At 44.4% G+C, this 20,646-nt stretch overlaps 1 protein-coding gene across 1 annotated transcript; it reads left to right on the forward strand.

The window, feature by feature from the left end:
* The first annotated feature begins 8,780 nt into the window (after nt 1-8,780).
* On the forward strand, nt 8,781-9,734 carry LOC122662848 (probable carboxylesterase 2). Its single transcript, XM_043858555.1, has one exon. It carries the CDS (start codon nt 8,781-8,783, stop codon nt 9,732-9,734), a length of 954 nt encoding a protein of 317 aa, XP_043714490.1.
* The last annotated feature ends 10,912 nt before the right edge of the window (nt 9,735-20,646 follow it).

A 20,646-nucleotide genomic window follows, 5' to 3' on the forward strand; every position in this document is an offset into this window, starting at 1 on the left:
CTGCTTTTATTCTTCTGTATGCATTGAGGACACTGCATACTTTAAGTGTGGGGGGGTGTAAGACCGATTGACATATTTTAATTTTTTGGCTTTTGGTAAGTTTTACTTGTCTCTTTGTTACTTTGATGCGAAACACGGGAGAGAGAGACTTAGGAACCCTAATCTGAAGTAATGAAAACCCTGTTGAGAGGACAATAGCTAGTATGTATCCTAAGGTGGGTTTTGACTCAGACAATAAGAGCCCCATCTTGTTGAAGGGACAGACCACTTGGCTGTCTTGTGTTTCTTTGAGCTTTTGGTTAGGAGCTGAGACCAAGTTTAGTTTTGGCGTGACATAAAAAAATAAAAAATAAAAAAAAATCATGAGAGTTTAGTTCTATTGCTTCAACTTAGTAACTAGGGCATCTAGGCCACAAGCCCGGAGTCTCGCGTAAAATGGTTGGAGTGACCAGTTAGGTTATTATTACTAGTATTCTTGAATCCAGTTCGGGCTTGTAGCCTTTTTGGTTCGAGTGAGTAAGCCCGAGGAGTATTTCACACTCAATCCCCTAAAGCCATCTGGCTTGGGAGTGGTTGGCTTAAAGCTCGTTACATGAGCCTTCTAGAAAGCTTAAAAGGCCATAACATTGCACGGATCTTAGAATCACGTAATTTATGAAAAAATAAATAAATAAATAAATAAAAGTAAGAGTTGAATTCCTTGGAGCTAGATAGGGCACTCCGCCTCAGGAAGCGAGGTGACTTGATCGACACTCCTTGGGGTGAAACCTCTGAAAAAGAACTCTAGTGGAGTTCATTGTTTTGAAAAAAAAAAAAAGAAGAAGAAATGTCGTTCCCTTGGTACAATTGTATGGTCGAAAATGCTCCGAAGCCTAAAGTCCTTAGTGCCCTCAAAGTCATGAGTGGTCTCACCTTAAGTAAGGTGGTATTTGGAAGATATGGGGAGATTCCCTAATTAGGATGTGTACCTGTTGCTAGAATCAATACTGGGTAATAAGAGCTCAAGTGTGGGGGTACCTTTGTCTTCTTGATCTTAAGTAGGGCATCTTAGTTTCGGGTTTGGTGTGTGCCTCTTACCCATTGTCAAAATTTAAACTTGCATCATGAATTTTGTGTGTATATTCCCTATAAACACTCACGAGACAAAACTCGTCCACTAGGGGTAACCTAGGGGTTTAAAGGCTTGTTGCACATGCTAAGCGCAACCGTGATTCCTACGAAAGTAAGTTAGGTTTTTTTTTTTGTTTTCTTTTTGCTCGAGGACTAGCAAAATCTAAGTGTGGGGGTATTTGATGAGCACATTTATGTGTGAAATTATTCCATTTAATTCTGCATTTTTATCTGCTTAGAATAGAGCTACCTTGGGTATTTTCTATCTTTTTCAAGGTACAGGGGTATTTTATACGATTTCATGATATTCTGGACTATCAGGCATCATATCTTCTAATTTACATGTAAAGTGGTCCAGTTTCTTTTCATGGTTACAAAGAGGGCTGAATTTTGAGCAAGATGGATGTGTTATATTAAAAGTATGCATCGGTTTCAGAGTCTATTCATGCGATTATTCTTTTTGGGCCAGAAAGAATAATGGGCCAGAAAATGAGTTGAAATGCAAGCCTGAGCCCAGAACCAAGGAAGATTGACTGGCATAATACAAGTGGGCCCCTCCTTCATTGTTGGACGAACTTCCTCCCCTATTTTCTCTCTCTTCTATTTTATTCTCTTATTTTATTTCCTCTCCTATTTTCTCTCTTCCATATATTTTATATATATTTTATTTATTTTTCTTTTTTTTTTCTTTCCCCCCATTCACTTTCCTTTTTTTTTTCAAACCCCACACAGTTTCCACTTTCCTAAACTTATTTTATTCTCCTAATTCCCTACTACGTGCTTAACCTCTCCCGTATATTTATTTATTTTATTCCTCTCTCTCTCTCTCTTTTACTCTCCCATTCCAAACCATATTCTATCTTTTGTTTTTATCTTTTTCTAATTTTTAAAAGCCATCCACATCCCCTCACGTTCCTCTCCCATATCTTTATTTATCTTAAATCCATCTCCCACCTAATCTCCTCTCTCACGTTCCTATCTCTTCTCTTAACTCCCATATGCTGCCGATATCCTAATCTCCCATCTCACTACCCCTAATTCCCAAATCCCTCGCGGATTCTCTATCTCCCTCATTCTCTCTATCTCTCATGCTATCTTTTTCTTTTTTTTTATTAAATTTCTTTTTAAAACACCAACTATAAAACCCACGGACAGATTTGGACTCCATTCCATTCCAAAAATCCATCAAACCGTGCTCTCTTTCTCTTCTTCGTTTTATTTTCCTCTTTCTTCTTGTTTGTGTTTTGGATTTTGGGTTCCGCAAGGGGAGGAGGATCATCGTTCCAGCAGCTTCGGCACCGCTTGATAACTTTCCCAGAAACTGTTTCTGGTGTTTTTTTATTCTGAAAAACACAAAAACACCTAAAAAGTGCTTGATAAACATTGTTCCCTAGAAATTGTTCTCTGGTGAATAAATTGAAATTTATGCTTCTCAGAAGACTTTTGACAGAACATGTAGGACATGTTCTGTCATTGCTGAGCACAACTTTAAACACTTGTTCCCGATAAAATTGAAATCCATACCAAACACTACTCAGCTCTCACAAGCTGAGGGAACCCCCTCCATCGCTCTGCTGTGGGAAACTCCTCCATCGCTCTGAGAAGACAACCCTAATGGCGATTCCAGCTGCTGCTGCCCTCGTTGAAGCCTTAGGCCATCGCTTCGAGTTGCTGCTGCCATCATCGAAGCCTTAAGCCGTCGATTCGAGTCGCTACTGCCATCGTCGAAGCCCCAAGCTGTCGCTCTGTCTTTCTCTCTCTCTCTCTCTCACTCTCGCTCTCTCGCTCTCTCGCTCTCTCTGTCTCTCTGTCTTTCTCGACAGCCTCCAGTCGTAGCAACTCTCGACGATTTATCCTACAGTAAAAAAACTAAGTGCGGATTTACGCCAGAGTTTATTAGCATCCTCTATTGTGGTGGTTTTACTGACGAATCGAAGACCCTTAAGCGCTCGTTGAGCACTGGATCTCATCCTTTCGAGCTTAGTTTTGATTTTCTTGGCATCCTGAGCAGAGATCATGAGCTCGTCCAGCTCCAACGATGATGTTAGCGTTCGCGACGACAAAGACCTCAACCATGGAAATTTCTGGCGAATCTTAGATGTAGCAGATAAGCTCCGGCTTAGGAAACCATCAATTCCATTGAATCCAGTTGAATCTAAGAGATAGATTCCTTCAATTTGTTTATTAGGTTTTAGCTTTGGTTTTCACCAATAATGGGGAATTTGTTGTATGTATATTTTGTTTGGGAATCAAGTCGGAATTGAAGAGAAATTGAAGAAAATTTCTCCTTGTTTTCTATGAGTTGTTCTTTGGGTTCTATCCGAGAGGATTATTTGTTTATGATTTTCACCATTACTGATGGTTCATAGAACACTTGCAGATGCTCTGATCAGCAAGAGGCGTGCAAAAAATAAAAAAGGTTGGTGCAAGGAGGAGTTGGGCTCTGGTTTCTGTTGTTGTTGTTGAAGGGTTTGAGAGACGAAGGTGGAGGAGTGAGGAAGTTGGAGTGTAGGAGGGTGGTGGGTGTGTTGTGGGAGAGAAATTGGGGGAGCCAATGCCATTTTGGGGCTTATTTTGGAGTTGGGAGAAGTAGGCAAGAGGATAAGAAATTGCAGGGGAGTCTCTTGGGAACAAATTTCCAGAATAGGTTTACCAAGCCGGTAAAAAACATTTTCTCAGCAAAGAAAACGAAAAAAAATGTGCTGGGAAACAAAAAAATGTTTTGGTGTTTCCCATCACATATCCAGAACAGAAACGCCAGGTAAGGTTATCAAGCAGTGCCTTCATCTCCATAGATCGTCGTCGCCATTGCTTCCCATTGTCTCTTAGCACCATTATTGGCTAAGTTCCCTCTATCTTTAGGTGGAGATGAACTAATGATGTTTGCTATTGAAAATTCTGGTTTGTATTCTTGATTGCTTGATGTTGAGACCCCATCCCTGTTTGGATGATTTTAATCGATGTATTTAGTTAGAAAATTCTATTTCTGTGATTCATTATTTTTCATTCAAGCAATGGTATTTTGTTCTTATGTGGTTGTATCGATGATGGATTCTAGCTAAACGAACTAAGCGTGCCAAGCCCTATAAGCGAAGGACGATAGTACTCGTCAAGATAGTCCATACCTAGGAGGAACCCTACATTCTGTGGTATTATTAGGCCTATGGTTATAATAAACCAAAGCATGCAACCGAATTGAATGGCAGCCCATTGGGGATTCGAACCCTAAAGATAGTCTTCTCCCGTATTGGCATATCGTTGTTAGCTTAGATTTGTTTCTTTCGTTCGTAGTTTAAAATCAGATTTATTGCATTTTAATTTTCATCACTTTCATCTAATCATCCTAGTAATTTAGCCTTCTAGTTCCCCGTAGATCGACCCCTTACTTGCTACTTGCTAGATTAATTTAGGGTTTTATTTTTGACCGGTTAACGACACGATCAGACACCGATCATCAGAAGTAGAGATAAACCTCCCGAGCGCAGCTACTCTTCCTGTTAACACTTGCAAATATTTGACTCTTCCTGATGGCAGCATTTCTAATATAGCTTTGATTTTGGCTGGATTTGCTTCAATCCCCCTCTGTGACACCATGAAACCAAGGAATTTCTTGAAGTTACCCCAAACGCGCACTTTGCAGGATTTATCATCATTTTACTTTTCCTCAAGACTTGGAATGCCTCTTTAAGATCAGTTACGTGGTCTGATGCCTTTAAACTTTTCACTAGCATATCATCCACATAAACTTCTATGTTGCGGCCTATTTGATTCTTGAAAATATGATTCACTATCTGTTGATAGGTGGCATCAGCATTTTTCAACCCAAAGGGCATTCGTATATAGCAGTAGGTATCTCTACCGGCAATGAAGGAGGTCTTCAATACATCTGGTTCATACATTTTAATTTGATTACACCTAGAATAGGCGTCCATGAAACTAAACATTTCATGGCCCACAATTGCGTCTATTAGTAAATCAATATGTGGCAAGGGGTAGTAGTCTTTAGGGCATGCTTTATTCAAGTCGGTGAAATCAATACACATACGCTACTTGCCATTAGGCTTTGGCACCATTACAATATTGGAAAGCCACTCAGGATAAATTGCTTCTTCTATGAACCCTGCTTCCAGTATCTTGATCACTTCTTCAATACCTTCTTTTGTCGTTTTGGTGCAAAGGTCCTTTTCTTCTGGAAACTAGCTTGGATGTTGGATGAACGCTTAGTCTGTGCTCGGCTAATTCCCAATCAACCCCTAGCATATCTGTAGCCGACCACACGAATATATCAGCATTATTTCTTAAGAAATTTACCATGTTGTTCTTCTGCTCGCCCTTTAGGCCTGCTCCAATCTGTACCGTGCGGCTTCCATCTCCCTCGATAATTTCTATTGGGATCAAATCCTCGGCTCGCTCCAACCTTTCATGCTCAGAATCATCTTGAGCATCCTCAAGGTTGATTTGGAGTGTCTGAGGCTCCTTTCTTCTTATTCTTAGGTAACCTTCCTAACATTTCCTAGAGGTTATCTGGCTTCCTCGACATTCTCTAATTCCTTCATCAGTAGGAAACTTCATAACTAGGTGGGGAGTGGAGATAACAGCTTGTAAGACATTGAGTCCTGGTCGGCCAAGTATCCCGTTGTAGGTGGAGTTAACTTTCACCACCAAAAAATTCATCATCACCGTGGAGAGTTTGGGTTCTATCCCCATCGTCACCAACAATTCTATTAAGCCCTCCACTTGCACAGGGGCACCATTGAATCCATAAAGTGGAGACTCTACCGTCTTCAACATCTCAGGCTTCAGTTGCATCCTCTCAAACGCATCATAGTACAGGATGTCGACTGAACTCCCATTGTCCACAAGGATCTTGGCCACTGTACAGTTGGCAATAGTCATTCTGATCACCAGGGTATCGTCATGTGGAACCTGAATATCAGATAAGTCTTCATCCAAGAACGTTATCTGTTGCTCGGTCTTTCTTCCCTTACCGAGTACTTCAGTCTGGAATACGCATCGTGCATGATTCTTTCTAGAGTTGGAGGATTCACCTCCCAACCCTGGGCCCCCAAAGATTGTAGTGATTTCCCTGAGTGGTGCATTCTCAGTGTGTCGCTTGCTCCTTGCTTGGTCTAATTTATCCTCACTGTCCTCCAACCAAGCAAGAGACTTCTCTCTTTCTTCGGGTTCTCGGGAACGGTTCCCCTGTCTCCTTTTGCCGCCCTCCTTTTTGATAAATCTGCTCAAGCCCCCCTCTGAATGAGGGCTTCAATTTCATCCTTCAGCTGCCTGCAGTCCTCGGTGTCATGACCATGATCTTGGTGAAATCTGCAGCACGTGTTCTTGTTATGCTCATGCACGGGCTTTATCATCTTGGTTGGCTAGCACAACGTCACTTGGTCCTTAATCTCATTTAGGATATACGCTTGGTTGTGAGTGAGGACTGTATAGATTGGCTTCGAGTTTGAGTCATTCCTTGGAACCCAGGCCTTGTCATCTCTCTTTTCTCTTCCCATCCTTCTGGTCTTTGCCGTTCTTCGGGCCGTTTCCTCCAGACTGGGAATCTTTCTTTTCTTGATTCTTCTTCTCGGACTTTGTTTCTTTCTCTTATTCGACTGCAAGAACTTCTACAAGATTGATGTGCTTCTCGCATCGCGATAAGAGTTCATGCATGTTCGTCGGCTCGTCCATGATTAGGAATTTCTTCAACTCGACATCCCTGATGCCGCTGCACAGATCTTGGAACACAATCAGGTCTAGATTTCGCACTTCCAGTGCCTCCTTATAGAATCTTATAAGAAAGTCTCTGATAGATTCATCAGGGCTCTGCTTAATAGCCAATAGATTGATTGTTGTCATCTTATGGACTCTGCTACTCATGAAGTGGGCAAGAAAGGCCCGTCCAAGCTCCACAAAGCTAGTTAGTGATTGCAGCTTGAGGCGTGAGAACTACTGTCTTGTCGCTCCCTTCAATGTAGAGGGGAATACTCTACACATTATAGTATCGGATGTTCCTGAAAGAACATCAATGATTTGAAGGTTTCCAGATGGTCTTCCGGATCCGTTGTGCCTACATACTGCTCGATCGTAGGCATCTTGAAGCCTTTTGGTAGGGGTTTGGCTCTGATCTCGTCTATGAAGGCGAGATCGGTGGTGAATTAGAATTCATGGCTCGGAGCTAGGTTCTTTCCCTTCAAGCCTTCTTGAATTTGATCCTACAACTCTAGCACTTTGTCGTTCATGGCCTACTCAACCTTGGTCATGTGGGATCCTTGGCGCTTGTTGTCCCCCGGAATCTCCTTACCCTTTCTCCGAACATTGTTCGCATCACTGCAATTTTCACTATATTCTGGGGAATGGGTTCTTTCTCTCGCTTGTGATGGATGTGGTGGTGCCGGGATTCCTTGCAAGAAGTTGCGTTGCATCTCTAGCATCTGGTCCATCTTGTCTTGCCAACGAGTCTGCATTGCATCGAATTGTTCCACCGTCACATACCGTGGCGGATCTCTAGGGAGTCTTGGCTGTGATTCCTCCTGCTGGGATTCGTTCACTTCTAGGATCGGATCATCTGGTCCGGCGGGAGGATTTGCAGGTCCACCCAGAGCGCCTCCTTGAGTAACAGCCTGAGCAACGGCTGTCGCAACGGCAGCCGCAGCCTTTGAAAGCTTTGACTGATTGCGAGTGTTGGTCATGGTGGAATCCTCGTAGGTTTTTCTCCTTCGTTCCCACAGACGACGCCAAATATGTTGCACAAAGAAAAGTGTTGAGGGTTTTCCTCAACACTGCAATACTAGAACTAGACTAGAAACAATTATGGAAAACAAAGGGCACTCTTGAAGGTTTCTCGATTTCTCTATTGACTGAATACTTCAATGAATATTTGAATGAATCCTTTTACATGGACACAAGGGCCTCTATATATACAAGTTTCTCTCCCCAGCCCTCTTACCGAAGATTTGCCAGATCTAATAGATGGTTTTCCTCCTTCGCAAGGCGGTGGAGTTGTGCTCGGATTAGGAAACCCTTTGAAAGAGCGATCGTCTCCTAGTTTCCAAGGTTTTGGAATCTTTTTGCACGTAAATTACGGTTACCAGTCTTAGTTCCTTTAACTGACTTCAGCTGACATGTCTGTACCGGTTTCACTACCATGGACTAGACATGTTCCTTGGCCTTCAATCTTCCACGTGTTGTTGCACAATTGGGTGGTTAAATTTGGGTGTATCAGTACTTGACAGTTATAACAGAGTAAACAAACTACGGGAAGATGAAAAGTTGGCCCACCAGTCCATCTCTCGAAATGAAAACCTGGCAGAAGCGATAAGAAGAATCAGACGAGCAGAAGAGATAAGGTCTATATGGATGAGATCTCTATATGGAGAAGGTTATAATTGCAAGTGTACAAATTATTCAATGTCAACCACTTTCACCGACTCTCCCATTTCCCCTAAATAAATGATTGGACATTAAACATGGACCGTTTAAACATTATCTGAATCAAGTGATTGATGAACGAATTAATTCCCATTTCAAAAACCCAAAAATGTGAAAGTGATGCGTAAGCCGCTCTCGCTCTACTATATTTCATAGCCACCAGAGAATCCAACACTCCAACCACACAAACGCAGAGTTCCTGGGATTAGGCTCTCTCTCTCTCTCTGTCTCTCCTCAATAAAATGCGTTCAAACAGCGACGAATTAACCTTTGATTTCGCACCCTTTATCCGTCTCTACAAGAATGGTCGAATCGAAAGGCTTATAGGGACTGAAATCGTCCCCCCAACTACTTACAATCCTCAAACCGGTGTTTCTTCCAAGGACATCATCATCATACCTGGAACCGGCGTCTCAGCAAGACTTTTTCTCCCAAAAATCATCGATTCTTCCACTCAAAAGCTTCCACTCCTCTTCTACATCCACGGTGGAGCCTTCTGCATCGATTCACCCTTCTCCCCTACATACGACCGTTACGTATCCTCTCTAGTGGCCGAAGCTAACGTAGTTGCAGTGTCTGTGCACTACAGAAGAGCCCCTGAGTACCCTGTCCCCATAGCTTTCGACGATTCATGGGCTGCACTTCAATGGATCGCTTCCCATTCTAAGGGGAAAGGCCCCGAGTTATGGTTGAATGAGTACGCTGATCTGAGCAAAATCTCTATGGTTGGAGACAGCGCCGGCGCTACCATAGCCCATAATATGGCTATACGGGCGGCGGAGACACCACTTGAGGGGTTGGGATTTGTTGGATTGGGTTTAATACATCCTTTCTTTTATCATGAAGAGCCGGTGGGTCCGGAGGTGAGTGATGAAGAGAAGAAGACTAAAGCTTCTAAGTTGTGGATGGTTATGTGTCCTTCTAGTATTGGTTGCAATGACCCTTTGATCAATCCTGCAGCTTGTGACAATCTCAAGGGACTGGTGTGCAAGCGAGTGGTAATATGTATTGCTGAGAAGGATAGGTTGATAGGTGGGGGTGTTTTTTACTATGAGACTTTGAGAAAGAGTGGGTGGAAAGGAGAGGTGGAGTTGATGGAGGCACAAGGGGAAGACCATGTGTTCCATCTCTTTAATCCTACCAACCAGAAAGCTTTGGCCATGAAGACCCGTTTGGCTTCTTTGCTCAACAACTGAGGGTGTCAATCGGTTCGGGTTTTGTTTTGGTTCGGTTTGGGATACAATATGTATAAATCGAAAGCAAATCAAATTAGTTTGATTTTATTTGGTTTTATTCGGTTCATATTTGATTTAAATAGAAATAATTTGTTGTAACAAATAAAGTTGGAAGGAAATTACAATTTCATGAAAATATATTCCCATAATATCAATTAATTTAGTAACTTTTAATCGCTTTTACTCAAATCAATAAAAATCCATAGTAGATTAATTCACACAACTCAACAAAGACACATGATTGTACGGTTTAATATGATTTAGGTTTGGTTTGATTCACTTCAAACCAATGGTTTTTAGTCTAAAATCGAGCAGACCAAATGAAATTTCATTTTCCAAATCAAAACTAAACTAAATTTTTCTATTCGATTTTAAATGGTCTGTTTTGGTTTTGGTTTTCGGTTGTGATTCTAAATTTACACCCTTATCTATGGATAGAGCTTCTCTCCAGGGAGTCCGGCTCCCAGAGAGTTCCCAGAGGGGCATCCAGCCGTTGGACTGTGCTACACTTATCCCGATGGCTGATTGGGCACGCACCGAGATGTGAGTAGCACAACTCAACCCTTGGATGCCCCCTGGCACTCTCTAGGCGTTGGGCTCCCTGGAGAGGAGTTAGATCCCTTATCTACAACAACTTAATACTCCTCTCATAAATCTGTTGGTGGAAGATTCTCTCTAAGTCATATGAATCCTATTGCGGCCGGAAAGTCAGCTGATGGTGTGTACAACCTACAAGGGGAGAAAAGACAAAGAAGAGGGCTGGAGCGGACCCCTAGGGGGGACTCTCCGATGCCAAAGTCAATCCGACGCACAGATGATTTGTCAAAGAAGGGGTACGGAGAAAGCAGTAAGTCAGTAAAAGTGAGCATGTCATACCTGGGTCCCCTTCTTCTCATTTTATACCTAGCATGGTTATTGAGGTAGTTGGTGGCCTCCCTATCTCCCACCTTCTAACATGTGCCGTAGTGGGGTTGGTTGCTTGCCTCAGTGAGGGGGACGTCTCCTAGTGGGAAACGAGATTCCTTCCCAAGTGCTGTTAGAGGGAACAGTCCTCCGATTCGTGTTCTGTGCGGCTGCTTGCCACCCAAGCCAAGCTTGGTTACACATGTCACGCGATCTGTCTTGTTGGTTACCAATTAGGATCTTGCCATGTGTCGACCGTTGAGTGGTCAAATGTTTTTGGGTGTATATCAGATGCCCCCCACTTTGCGGTGCGCTGTAGGGGCTTCGGGCAGTGAGTTTGTTTTTTTTTTTTTTGACCGGGTCGGTCTGCTTGGCAGGGCTGCTCTGCTAGATGCCTGCCCGAGCAGGTCTACGCACGCGTGCAGCTGGGTGTCTGACTGGGTAGGTCTATGCACGCACGTGACTAGGCGTCTGGCCGGGTAGGTTTGTGTGTGCCCGCGACTGGGTGTCTTACTGGGCAGATCTGCGAGCATGGCTGGGTGTCTAGTCGGGCAGATCTACACTCGCGGCTGGGTGCCTGGCCTGGCAGGTTTGCGCAATGGGGATACTCAGCTGGGGCGCCTGGCTGGGTGCCTTGCACGCACTGGGCTAGGCATCTGGCCGGGCAGGTCTGGGCGGATGCGTGTGCACGCGATTGGGTGTCTGGCCAGGCAGGTCTATCCAGCCAGGCTGCTCGACTGGGTGTTTAGCCGGCCAGGTCTATGCGGCGGGTCTGCTCGGATGGGGTGCCAGGCGGCATGCCTGGAGTGCGGCTGGATGCCTGGCCGGGCAGGTCTATGCTTGCGCGTACGACTGGGCGTCTGGCTAGGCAGATCTGCACACACGCAGTGGGGCATCTGGCCAGGCAGGTCTACATGCGCACGTGGTTGGGTGACTAGTCGGGCAGGTCTGCGTGCAGCTGGGCATCTAGCCGGGGAGGTATGCATGCGCATGCACGAGGCTGGGTGTCTGGCTGGGCAGGTCTGCACACGTGCGCGAGACTATGCGTCTGGCCGGGAAGATCTGCACACACGCACATGGTTGGGCGCATGGCCAGGCAGGTCTGCAGACTCGTACGGTTGGGAGTCTGGCCAGGTAGGTCTACGCACGATCGTGGGGCTGGGCGTCTGGATGGGTAGGTCTATGTGTACGTGCGCACGGTTGGGTTTTGGAGTCTCACCCCGATATTAGCTTCCGCGATTGTCCAATATTCCACAATGAGGACTTTGGTCAGGAGGAAGAAGCCAAGGCAGCCGATCTGTCGACGATCGACTCCATGGCCGTTGATCAGTGAGCGGATGATGGGCTTGCAACCGAGACCATCGCGGAGCGTGGGCTGCCCCCCTACGCCTGGCCGTGATCTGTGACTTGTTCATCGGGCAGAGGAAATTTGTACGCTTTTTGTAAGGCTAAGTGCCTAGAACTTGTGGTTAATCCTTTTTGTAGGGCCTGATCCTTTTTGTAGGGCCTGATGCCCAGAGCCTTGACTTTTGATTTATGGAAATCTTTGTTACTTTATTCTCCCTTCGTTGACTTCTGTTTCTTTTGGTGTTGGCATTACCCTTGCGTGCTTCAAGGGCGTAGTTGACCAGCCTGAGGATACAGCCAAGGTGGCCCCCTCGGTGCATTTTTCCCCTTCAAGGGTGTAACCGGGGTGACCTGCTCGACGTGCTCTGTTCATTCTGGAGGGTAGCTAAGGTGATCTGCTCAGCATATTCTTCTCACTCGAGGGTGTAGCCGTTGTGATCTGCTCGGTGTATTCTGCCCATTTAAGGGCGTAACCGAGGTGATTTGCTCGTTGTATTCTGCTCATTCGAGGGCGTAGCTGAGGAGATCTGCACAGCATATTCTTCCCATTTAAGGGAGTAGCCGAGGTGATCTGCTTGGTGTATTCTGCCCATTTAAGGGCGTAGCCGAGGTGATTTGCTCGGCGTATTCTGCTCATTCGAGGGGGTAGCCAAGGTGATCTACTCAGTGTATTCTGCCTGTTTAAGGGCGTAGCCGAGGTGATCTGCGTAGCGTATTCTGCTCATTCGAGGGCGTAGCCAAAGTGATTTGCTTGGTGTATTTTGCCGGTTTAAGGGGGTAGCCCTGCTCAGTGTATTCTTCCCATTTAAGGGCATGGTCGGGGTAGCCTGCTTGGCATATTTTGTCTGTTTAAGGGCGTGGCTGGGGTGACCTGCTCGACGTATTCTACCTTTTGTTGGCACACATCTTGGTGAAAAATTAACTTTACTGCTGATGAAAATAGAGTGGGCATACAAGAGTGCACGCCGACACATAAAACATACGAGGTGGAATGCTTTTGAAAGGAAATAATTAAAAGGAAAGTGAGCATAATTGACTCAACTACTACAACTTAACTTCTTACTGGTAGTACTTCTTGAGGTTCTCCGAATTCCAAGGCCTTTCTATCTTCTTGCCCCCAGAGTTTCCAGGTGGTATGTCCCTAGTCGGATCACCCTAGAGACTCTGTAAGGTCCTTCCCAGTTCGGGGCGAGTTTCCCCTGACTCCTTGGGTCTGACACCTCTTTGATGGACCATGCTAAGGTCATCTTCTGGATCACCTCGATTTTGTTGGGGTTCACTTCAATCCCCCGCTTAGAGACCATAAACCCAAGAAGTTTTTCGGAAGTGACACCAAACGCGCACTTAGTGGGGTTCAGCTTTATGTGGTTTTTCCTTAACACCCCGAAGGCTTCTTCAAGGTTCGTGATGTGGTTTGAGGTCTCAGCACTCTTGACTACCATGTCGTCCACATAGACCTCTTTGTTTCTTCCGATCAGTTCCCTGAAGATCTTGTTGATGAGCTGCTGGTAGGTCGTGCCCGCATTTTTCAGCCCAAAGGGTGTCACTCTGTAGCAATACTAATTATTGCTTACGAGGAAGGCTATCTTCGGACATCTGGCTCGTACATCTTTATCTGGTTGTAGCCCAAATAAGCATTCATGAAGGAGAGTATCTCATGATCGGCAGTCGCATCGATCAACGGGTCAATCCTGGGGAGCGGATAGGTATCCTCTGGGCAGGCCTTGTTCAAGTCGATGGAGCCTATGCATATCCTCCATTTGCCGTTTGCTTTCGGCACTATCACTACATTGGCCAACCACTCGGGGTATGAGATCTCCTTGATGAATCTTGCACTGAGAAGCTTTTCTACCTCTTCCTGGATCTTCTCTTGCCTTTCTAGGGCGAAGTTCCTGCCTTTCTACCATACTGGTTTCCTCGTGAGGTCCACACTCAACCTGTGCTCCATAATGTTGCGTGGTATTCCCGGCATGTTCGAGGTTGACCAGACAAAGACATCTGAATTTGCCCTCAAGAACCCCACCTTCTCATCCCGATGGGCTCCTTGTAGGTGGCTTCCAATCTGGACCTGTCGGCCACTGTCTCCTTCCCAGACGTCAACTAAGACCAAGTCCTCAACTGGCTTGCTTTGGGTGGACTCATCTCGTTGATCTTCTATTGCGATCGAGAGTGCCTCTCCCGACTTGTTTTGTCCCTGAGCGCAGTCACATAACAGCTTCGTGACATTTGTTGGTCGCCACTGCACTCTTCTATTCCTTCGCTCGTAGGGAACTTCATCTTGAGGTGGGGCATTGACATGATGGCTTTCAACGTGTTGAGCCCCACTCACCCCAAAAAGGCATTGTAAATAGATGGGATGTCCATCACGAGGAGGTTGACCATTACCATAGTCTGCTTATCTCCTATCCCTGCGGTCACTGATAGGTTGATTGAGCCCTCAACCTTAACCATCACGCCGGTGAATCCTTGTAATGGGTAGCTGAATTTCTTCAATCTATCTATGCCCAGCTTCATTCTGTCGTAGGCTTCCATGAAAAGGATGTCCGCTGAGCTGCCATTATCGATGCGTATCTGCTTGACTTCAAAATTTTCCACCTTCATGGTCATGACCAGGGCATCGTCATGCAGAGTTTGCACTCTGTCGAGGTCTTTGTCGGAGAATGAGATGGTCTGGCCAGTTTTAGCTTTCTTATTTGGAACCTGGGCAATGTTGACTCTCCTTGAATATGCCTTGGCTTTCCGTGTTGAGGTCGAGCTCTCTCCTACCGCCGGTCCTCCGTATGTGGTGGAGATCACCTTGGCTGGAGCATTCTGCCCTCCACAGTTCTCCTGTCGGCCATGGTTGGGGGTCCCATCTCGCCTGTGGCCCTCCCGACTTCTATTTTGGTCAATACCTTCGTGGTGATAGTGCTCTTCTCTTTTGGGTGGCCAAGCTTCTCGATTATTCTAGGACTTCCTATTCCTTCAGTCATGCACATATGGACCGAGGTACCCCCTCTATATGAGGCTTTCGATCTCTACCTTCAGGTAGTGGCACTCATCCGTGTCGTGCCCCATACCATTGTGAAAGCAATAAAATTTGTCTCCATTTCATCTGCCGAGGTGGTTGCCCATCTTCGTGGGCCACTTGATGAACTTTTCTTCTTGGATGTGCATCAGTATTTTCGATCAAAATCTGTTGAGGGGGGGTGGCATTTGAACTCTTTCGGTGGGCTTTTGGTTCAGTGCCTTTGTCTCTTCCTATCCTCTCTACGCAAATCCCCTTCTTGAGGTTCTCTTCTCCTCACTACGGCCTTCCTGAGTCTTGAATTTTGCATTGAGGGTCCCCAAGGCGTTCATGTACTCTTCCAGGCGTGCACGCAGCTTAGTGAGATTGTCAGGCTGTTTCTTACAGAGCTCCTAACTGAGATCTTTGTCGTTGATCCCAGACAGGAGGGCAGTGAACTCGACTGTCGGGTCTAGGTCTTCTACCTCCACCTTCACCTGGTTGAACCTGGTGAGGTATGATCTAAGGGACTTGTCGGTCCTCTGTTTCACCATGGTCAGACTTACATGCGTCTTCTTGAAACTCCGGCTACTTGCGAAGGCTGTCACGAATGTTATGGTCAGCTCTTGGAAGGCTTTGATTGACTTGGGCTCCAATCAATTGAACCACGTCCTGGCTGCCTTCCGCAGGGTAGTGGGGAAGGCTTGACACATGATGGGGTCTGAGGCTCCACAAAAAGCCATCTAAGCCTTCCAGATGCTGGACTGGATCTAGGGTGTAGTCGTACTGCTTCAGATTTGGCATTTTAAATTCTTTGGGGAACCAAATGCTCATAATCTCGTCGGTCAGTGTCGTCGTGCTCGAGAAAACTGGTTTCTCGATGTCGGCTTGTTTTGACAAAACTTTGTTGAATTGCTCTTATAGCTCTTTCATCTGCTTGCCGAGGTCATCCTCAATAGGAGCTTTGCCGTGCGGGTTGACAGACGCCAGCTTTGAGTTTGCTTCTATGTTTCTGTCATCTTGTTTCTGACGCTTCCCACGTTGATGACGAGGTTCCGACTCTGAATTGTCTGATCCTGAATTGTTGTGGTTACTGGCATTGTGGCCTATAATGAGGGGCGCAATGGGCCCATTTCTCGGCTACTGTGTGTTGACCGGGACCGCCTGGGCAATTTTGTGGAGCTCTTCATGGAGGGCTTGGAACTGGCCTTGGGTGATGGGTACCTGGGGGTCGAGCTGCCCTGCGGCTGCTTTGGTCGGCCTCGATGATCACCTGATCGTTTTGAGGCTCGACTTCGCGACCCTCTGGCAGACCAGAACCGCGCAGGGGTGAACAAGTGCATTGGACACTCGGCTCAGAGCGAGGGTTGTCCTGGCTTGGCTCAGCAGGGTTTTTGTCAAGGTTGGATTTCGCTTTATTTCTTATGCTCACCATGATGATTACCTTTCGTCTTACTCTCTCTCAGGGCCCCAAAATGGGCGCCAATCTATTGTGGTCGAAAAGCTTGCTAATGGCATGTATGACCTACAAGGGGAGAAAAGACAAAGAATAGGTCCGAAGCGGACTCCGAGGGGGGACTCTCCGATGCCAAAGTCAGTTCGGCGCACAGATGATTTGTCAGAGAAGGGGTACGGAGAGAGCAGTAAGTCAGTAAAAGTGAGCATGTCATACCTGGGTCCCCTCCTTCTCTTTTTATACCTAGCACAATTATCGAGGCAATTGGTCGCCTCCCTATCTCCCACCTTCTGACACGTGCCATAGTGGGGTTGGTTGCTTGCCTCAATGAGGGGGACGTCTCCGAGTGGGAAACGAGATTCCTTCCCAAGTGTTGTTAGAGGGAACGGTTCTCCAGTTCGTGTTCTGTGCGGTTGCTTACCCCCAAGCCAAGCTTGGTTACACGTGTTGCGCTATCCGTCTTGTCGGTTATCGGTTAGGATCTTGCCACGTGTCGATCATTGAATGGTCGGATGTTTTTGGGTGTATCAATTCCTATTTCGTAAAATTAAACTTTTTATTATTATTATTTTTTTTTGTAAGCAACTTTTTTTTTTTAATTAAAAAGGTAAATTACATCATAAAAGGTTCCTAATCACGAGTATCTACGGTTGTGGGTTCTTAAGTTAAAAGCTGGCCTTCAGGGTGCTTTGTGCACAAATATTGTTAATTCATGTTAATAAACAACGATAAAATGGTCAAAACGATTCAAAATTCTAAATCGATTAAAATTTAAAAGATTCTATTAGGAAGTATACAATTCAACGTCAAATTTTTTTTTTAATCTTAGGTTTGCATTATAGCTGTTAAATTAGCATTATAATCATATCAAACAAGATGGTACAATCAATTACTAAAAAATAAAAATGATGGTACAATCTAATATAAAATTAGACTATCATAGCATCTAAGGGTGTGATTTGTTGCGTAAATCCATAGATGGTAATTTCGTGGAATCGTAATTCTCCAATATTAAAACTGTTTGATTGTGTAATTCTACAGAAAATTAAGAGAACCACTTGATTCCACTTTTTGTACTAAAGTTGCTTTATTCCTGAGTAAGGTGAACTCACATATGGACCACCTAATTCCATAGTACATTTAAATATTATGATTCAACCTGGAAGCAACATTTTAATAATTAATATTTTATTAAAAAATAAAATATAATAATAAAATAAAATTAATTAAAATAAAATTCTAATAGTTAACAAACTAAAATAAATAAAACAATAATATTTAATTAAAATAAAACACTAATAGATAACTAATATTTAATAAAAAAACTAATATTAAATTAAAAAAACTAATATTTAATAAAAAATAATATTTAATTAAAAATAAATATTTTATTAATTGACAGATTCAGGGGAACCATACAATTTTTCAAATAGATTCAGGATGAATCCAACTGACAGACTCAGGGTACTCAAATAGTTTTTCAAGAAGATTCACGTTACAGAATCAAGATAACCAAAAAGTTTATTTTCCAAAATAACGAATCCACAGATTGTAATTCAATGGATAACCATCCAGAATCAATACAGGCTCCAGCAGATTTACGCAACCAAACACATCCTAAAGGATTCTAATTGGAACGAGACAATTCAACAGAATTTAATCTATTTTTAAATATGTTTTTTATGGATATCATTTTTAATTCTTTGTTTTAATACACATTTTAATTACCATTTTAAATTATGAGAAATACAAAGGTAATTGTTTCCCCTAAAATTCACAGTTCAGGAACTGGAATAGGGAAGAGCCAAATTCTCATTGCGGGTTCTACTCTCGCCCCGATAATCCGAGGACTTCACAAAGATAAATAGTAAAATGAAGATAAAGGAAACTCGTATTCACTGTGACTTTTGTCTGGGTGAACAATCTACAATGTAAAGCATAAGGATACAGAGAATGAAATTCCTTAAGATCACACCATCGCTGTAACTAAAGCTACTAAGGTAAAGATAAAATAGAAAGTGCAAGTTTTTGGGTATTTGATTGATGCCTCTTTACATCCCTCCCTTGCTATTTATGTGATGAGCCGAATAACCAATCGGTTGATTACTGCACTAGCCACTAACTCCCACGCTTCTTGATTCTGCTCTAATTATCTGCACGAAGATAACCACCTGGCTGATTGTAATCTGTGTTGACCGATCGCAACTGCCACTCCTTTTTTGCTGAGCACAGTAGACGTGCATCTTCTGACCGAGCATCGCTACGTAGTCTTCGATCATCATCCCCTTTGGCTCGTGACCAAAGATCCTAGGCAAAATTTGGGTGTAAACAATGCCCCTCATGAGTTTCGTGGACGAATTCACCTATAGTCCTCGATACTCGTGTTAATTTGAAATTTTGCCGATCAAAAATATATTATGTGGTACTATTCATCAAACGGTATGACTTCTACAAAGCACGTTTTACGCGACACGTGGGCCAATAAAAAACTGGCGCTCGAGGTTGTAATTATCTTTTGTTGTTTCCCTGGGAAGTAATCATTCTTCCTTTTTGGTTGAAGATTCAACAACCTTTCTGCTTAAAGACCCCTCCTCTACTCATCCTCTCTCACTTTCTTCTTCGTCAACTCCCACCGTCCTCTTCCTGCTCAAGTTGAAGTAGAGAAAATGAGTCAATCTGGACTTGATGCGAGTGGCTCCAACTCCATTGCAGAGCGTCTTCAGGAGAGGTGGGCTGCGCTTCACCCTGCTGTGAACTTAGAGGTACTCACCCCTCGAGTCGATCATTTTACCCTAGGTCCTGTCTTTGAAGACCCCATTGCCACTAACTCTCTCCTATGGTTTCCATTTCACCCAGATGACCAGCCTTACTTTAGGAAGGGAGTCCTAACCACCCTTAAATACAAACCCAATGCTGTGAAGCGGCATTGGGCTTCTAGATACACCAAGTGAAACGACTGGGTGGAACGCATGTCTACTGTCAAGAGGGAGTCTTCGCAAAAGTTGGGGATTTACGAAGCCATTCATGTGTCAACCATCCATTACCCTTGTGATGCTGACTTCCTTCATGCCGCCCTTCATTTTTGGTCTCGATCAACCAATTCCTTCCACTTTAGCTTCGGGATGCTGAGTCCTACCTTGTTTGATATTGGTGCCCTCCTAGGCCTCAAAGCCGAAGGAGAGGAATTTAATGGCGGCATTGATAGTTCCCAGGTTAGCTGGGACCTAAATTTCAACAAGAAGTCCAATTACACTTTGTACCTGGCCTACTACCAAAAATTGAATGGTCCGATCAACAGACAGGAGTATGTGGCCTTTCTGGTCTCTTGGATTTGTCGTTGTTTGATCTACACTCGAGCCGATAAGATTACCGAGGCCTACCTTGGTCTTGCCAATGCTTTGGCCACTGATCGGCCTGTCAATCTTGTCGCCTTCATGTTTTCCTCCCTGTATCGAGGTTGTAATGACCTTATGGAGTCTAGTTTTGCTTAAGGTGGGGGACCCTTTTGGGTTCTTCAGTTGTGGCTGAGTGCCTACTTTCTTGAGTTTAGTCCTTGTCCTCAAGCCAATGAGTTCCCTACAGATGGGTTCAAGTTACTTTGTTCGCCCATAGTTCGCTCTCTTACAGATAACTTTCAATTTTTCTTCTCACTTTTAGAGGACCGCCCCTCTGCTTCTTTCATCCCTTTTCATCATTCAGAGAGTCTTCCCCCTTGGCTATGAGAAGCTATCCAAAATCCTGCCAGCCATATGGCGTTATGGGCCTCGTACCTGATGTGCCGGGATCTTCATTTTGGTGTATATCTTAAACACACCAAAAACAACATGTGTAGCTCAGAGCCCTACAATCACTAATTTTGGACTCGATAATTCGGCCTTGTTCAGGCCATCCCTGCTCCCTATTTCTTCTCGGTCTCCAAAGGTGGGCCTGACCGTTCAGTTTTGAAAGATTATGAAAGTATTACGGATATCACCCTTATGAGCGAGTTAGCCCTTTCTTCTTTTAAGCCTTTTCACTTCGTCCCTTTCCCTGCGGCAACCGAGGACTTCATTGTCTGGTGGTTGAAGTACTTCTTTTCAGTTAGAGATGACACTTCTGATTCCTTTGATGACTGCCAATCTTCTACATCTGGTCGAGATACCTCTAACAAATTGTTTGACTTGCCACAGAAAGCCAGAAAA

The sequence above is a fragment of the Telopea speciosissima genome, chromosome 5 (assembly GCF_018873765.1).
Source record: "Telopea speciosissima isolate NSW1024214 ecotype Mountain lineage chromosome 5, Tspe_v1, whole genome shotgun sequence".
In the NCBI taxonomy this organism is placed as follows: Eukaryota; Viridiplantae; Streptophyta; class Magnoliopsida; order Proteales; family Proteaceae; genus Telopea; species Telopea speciosissima.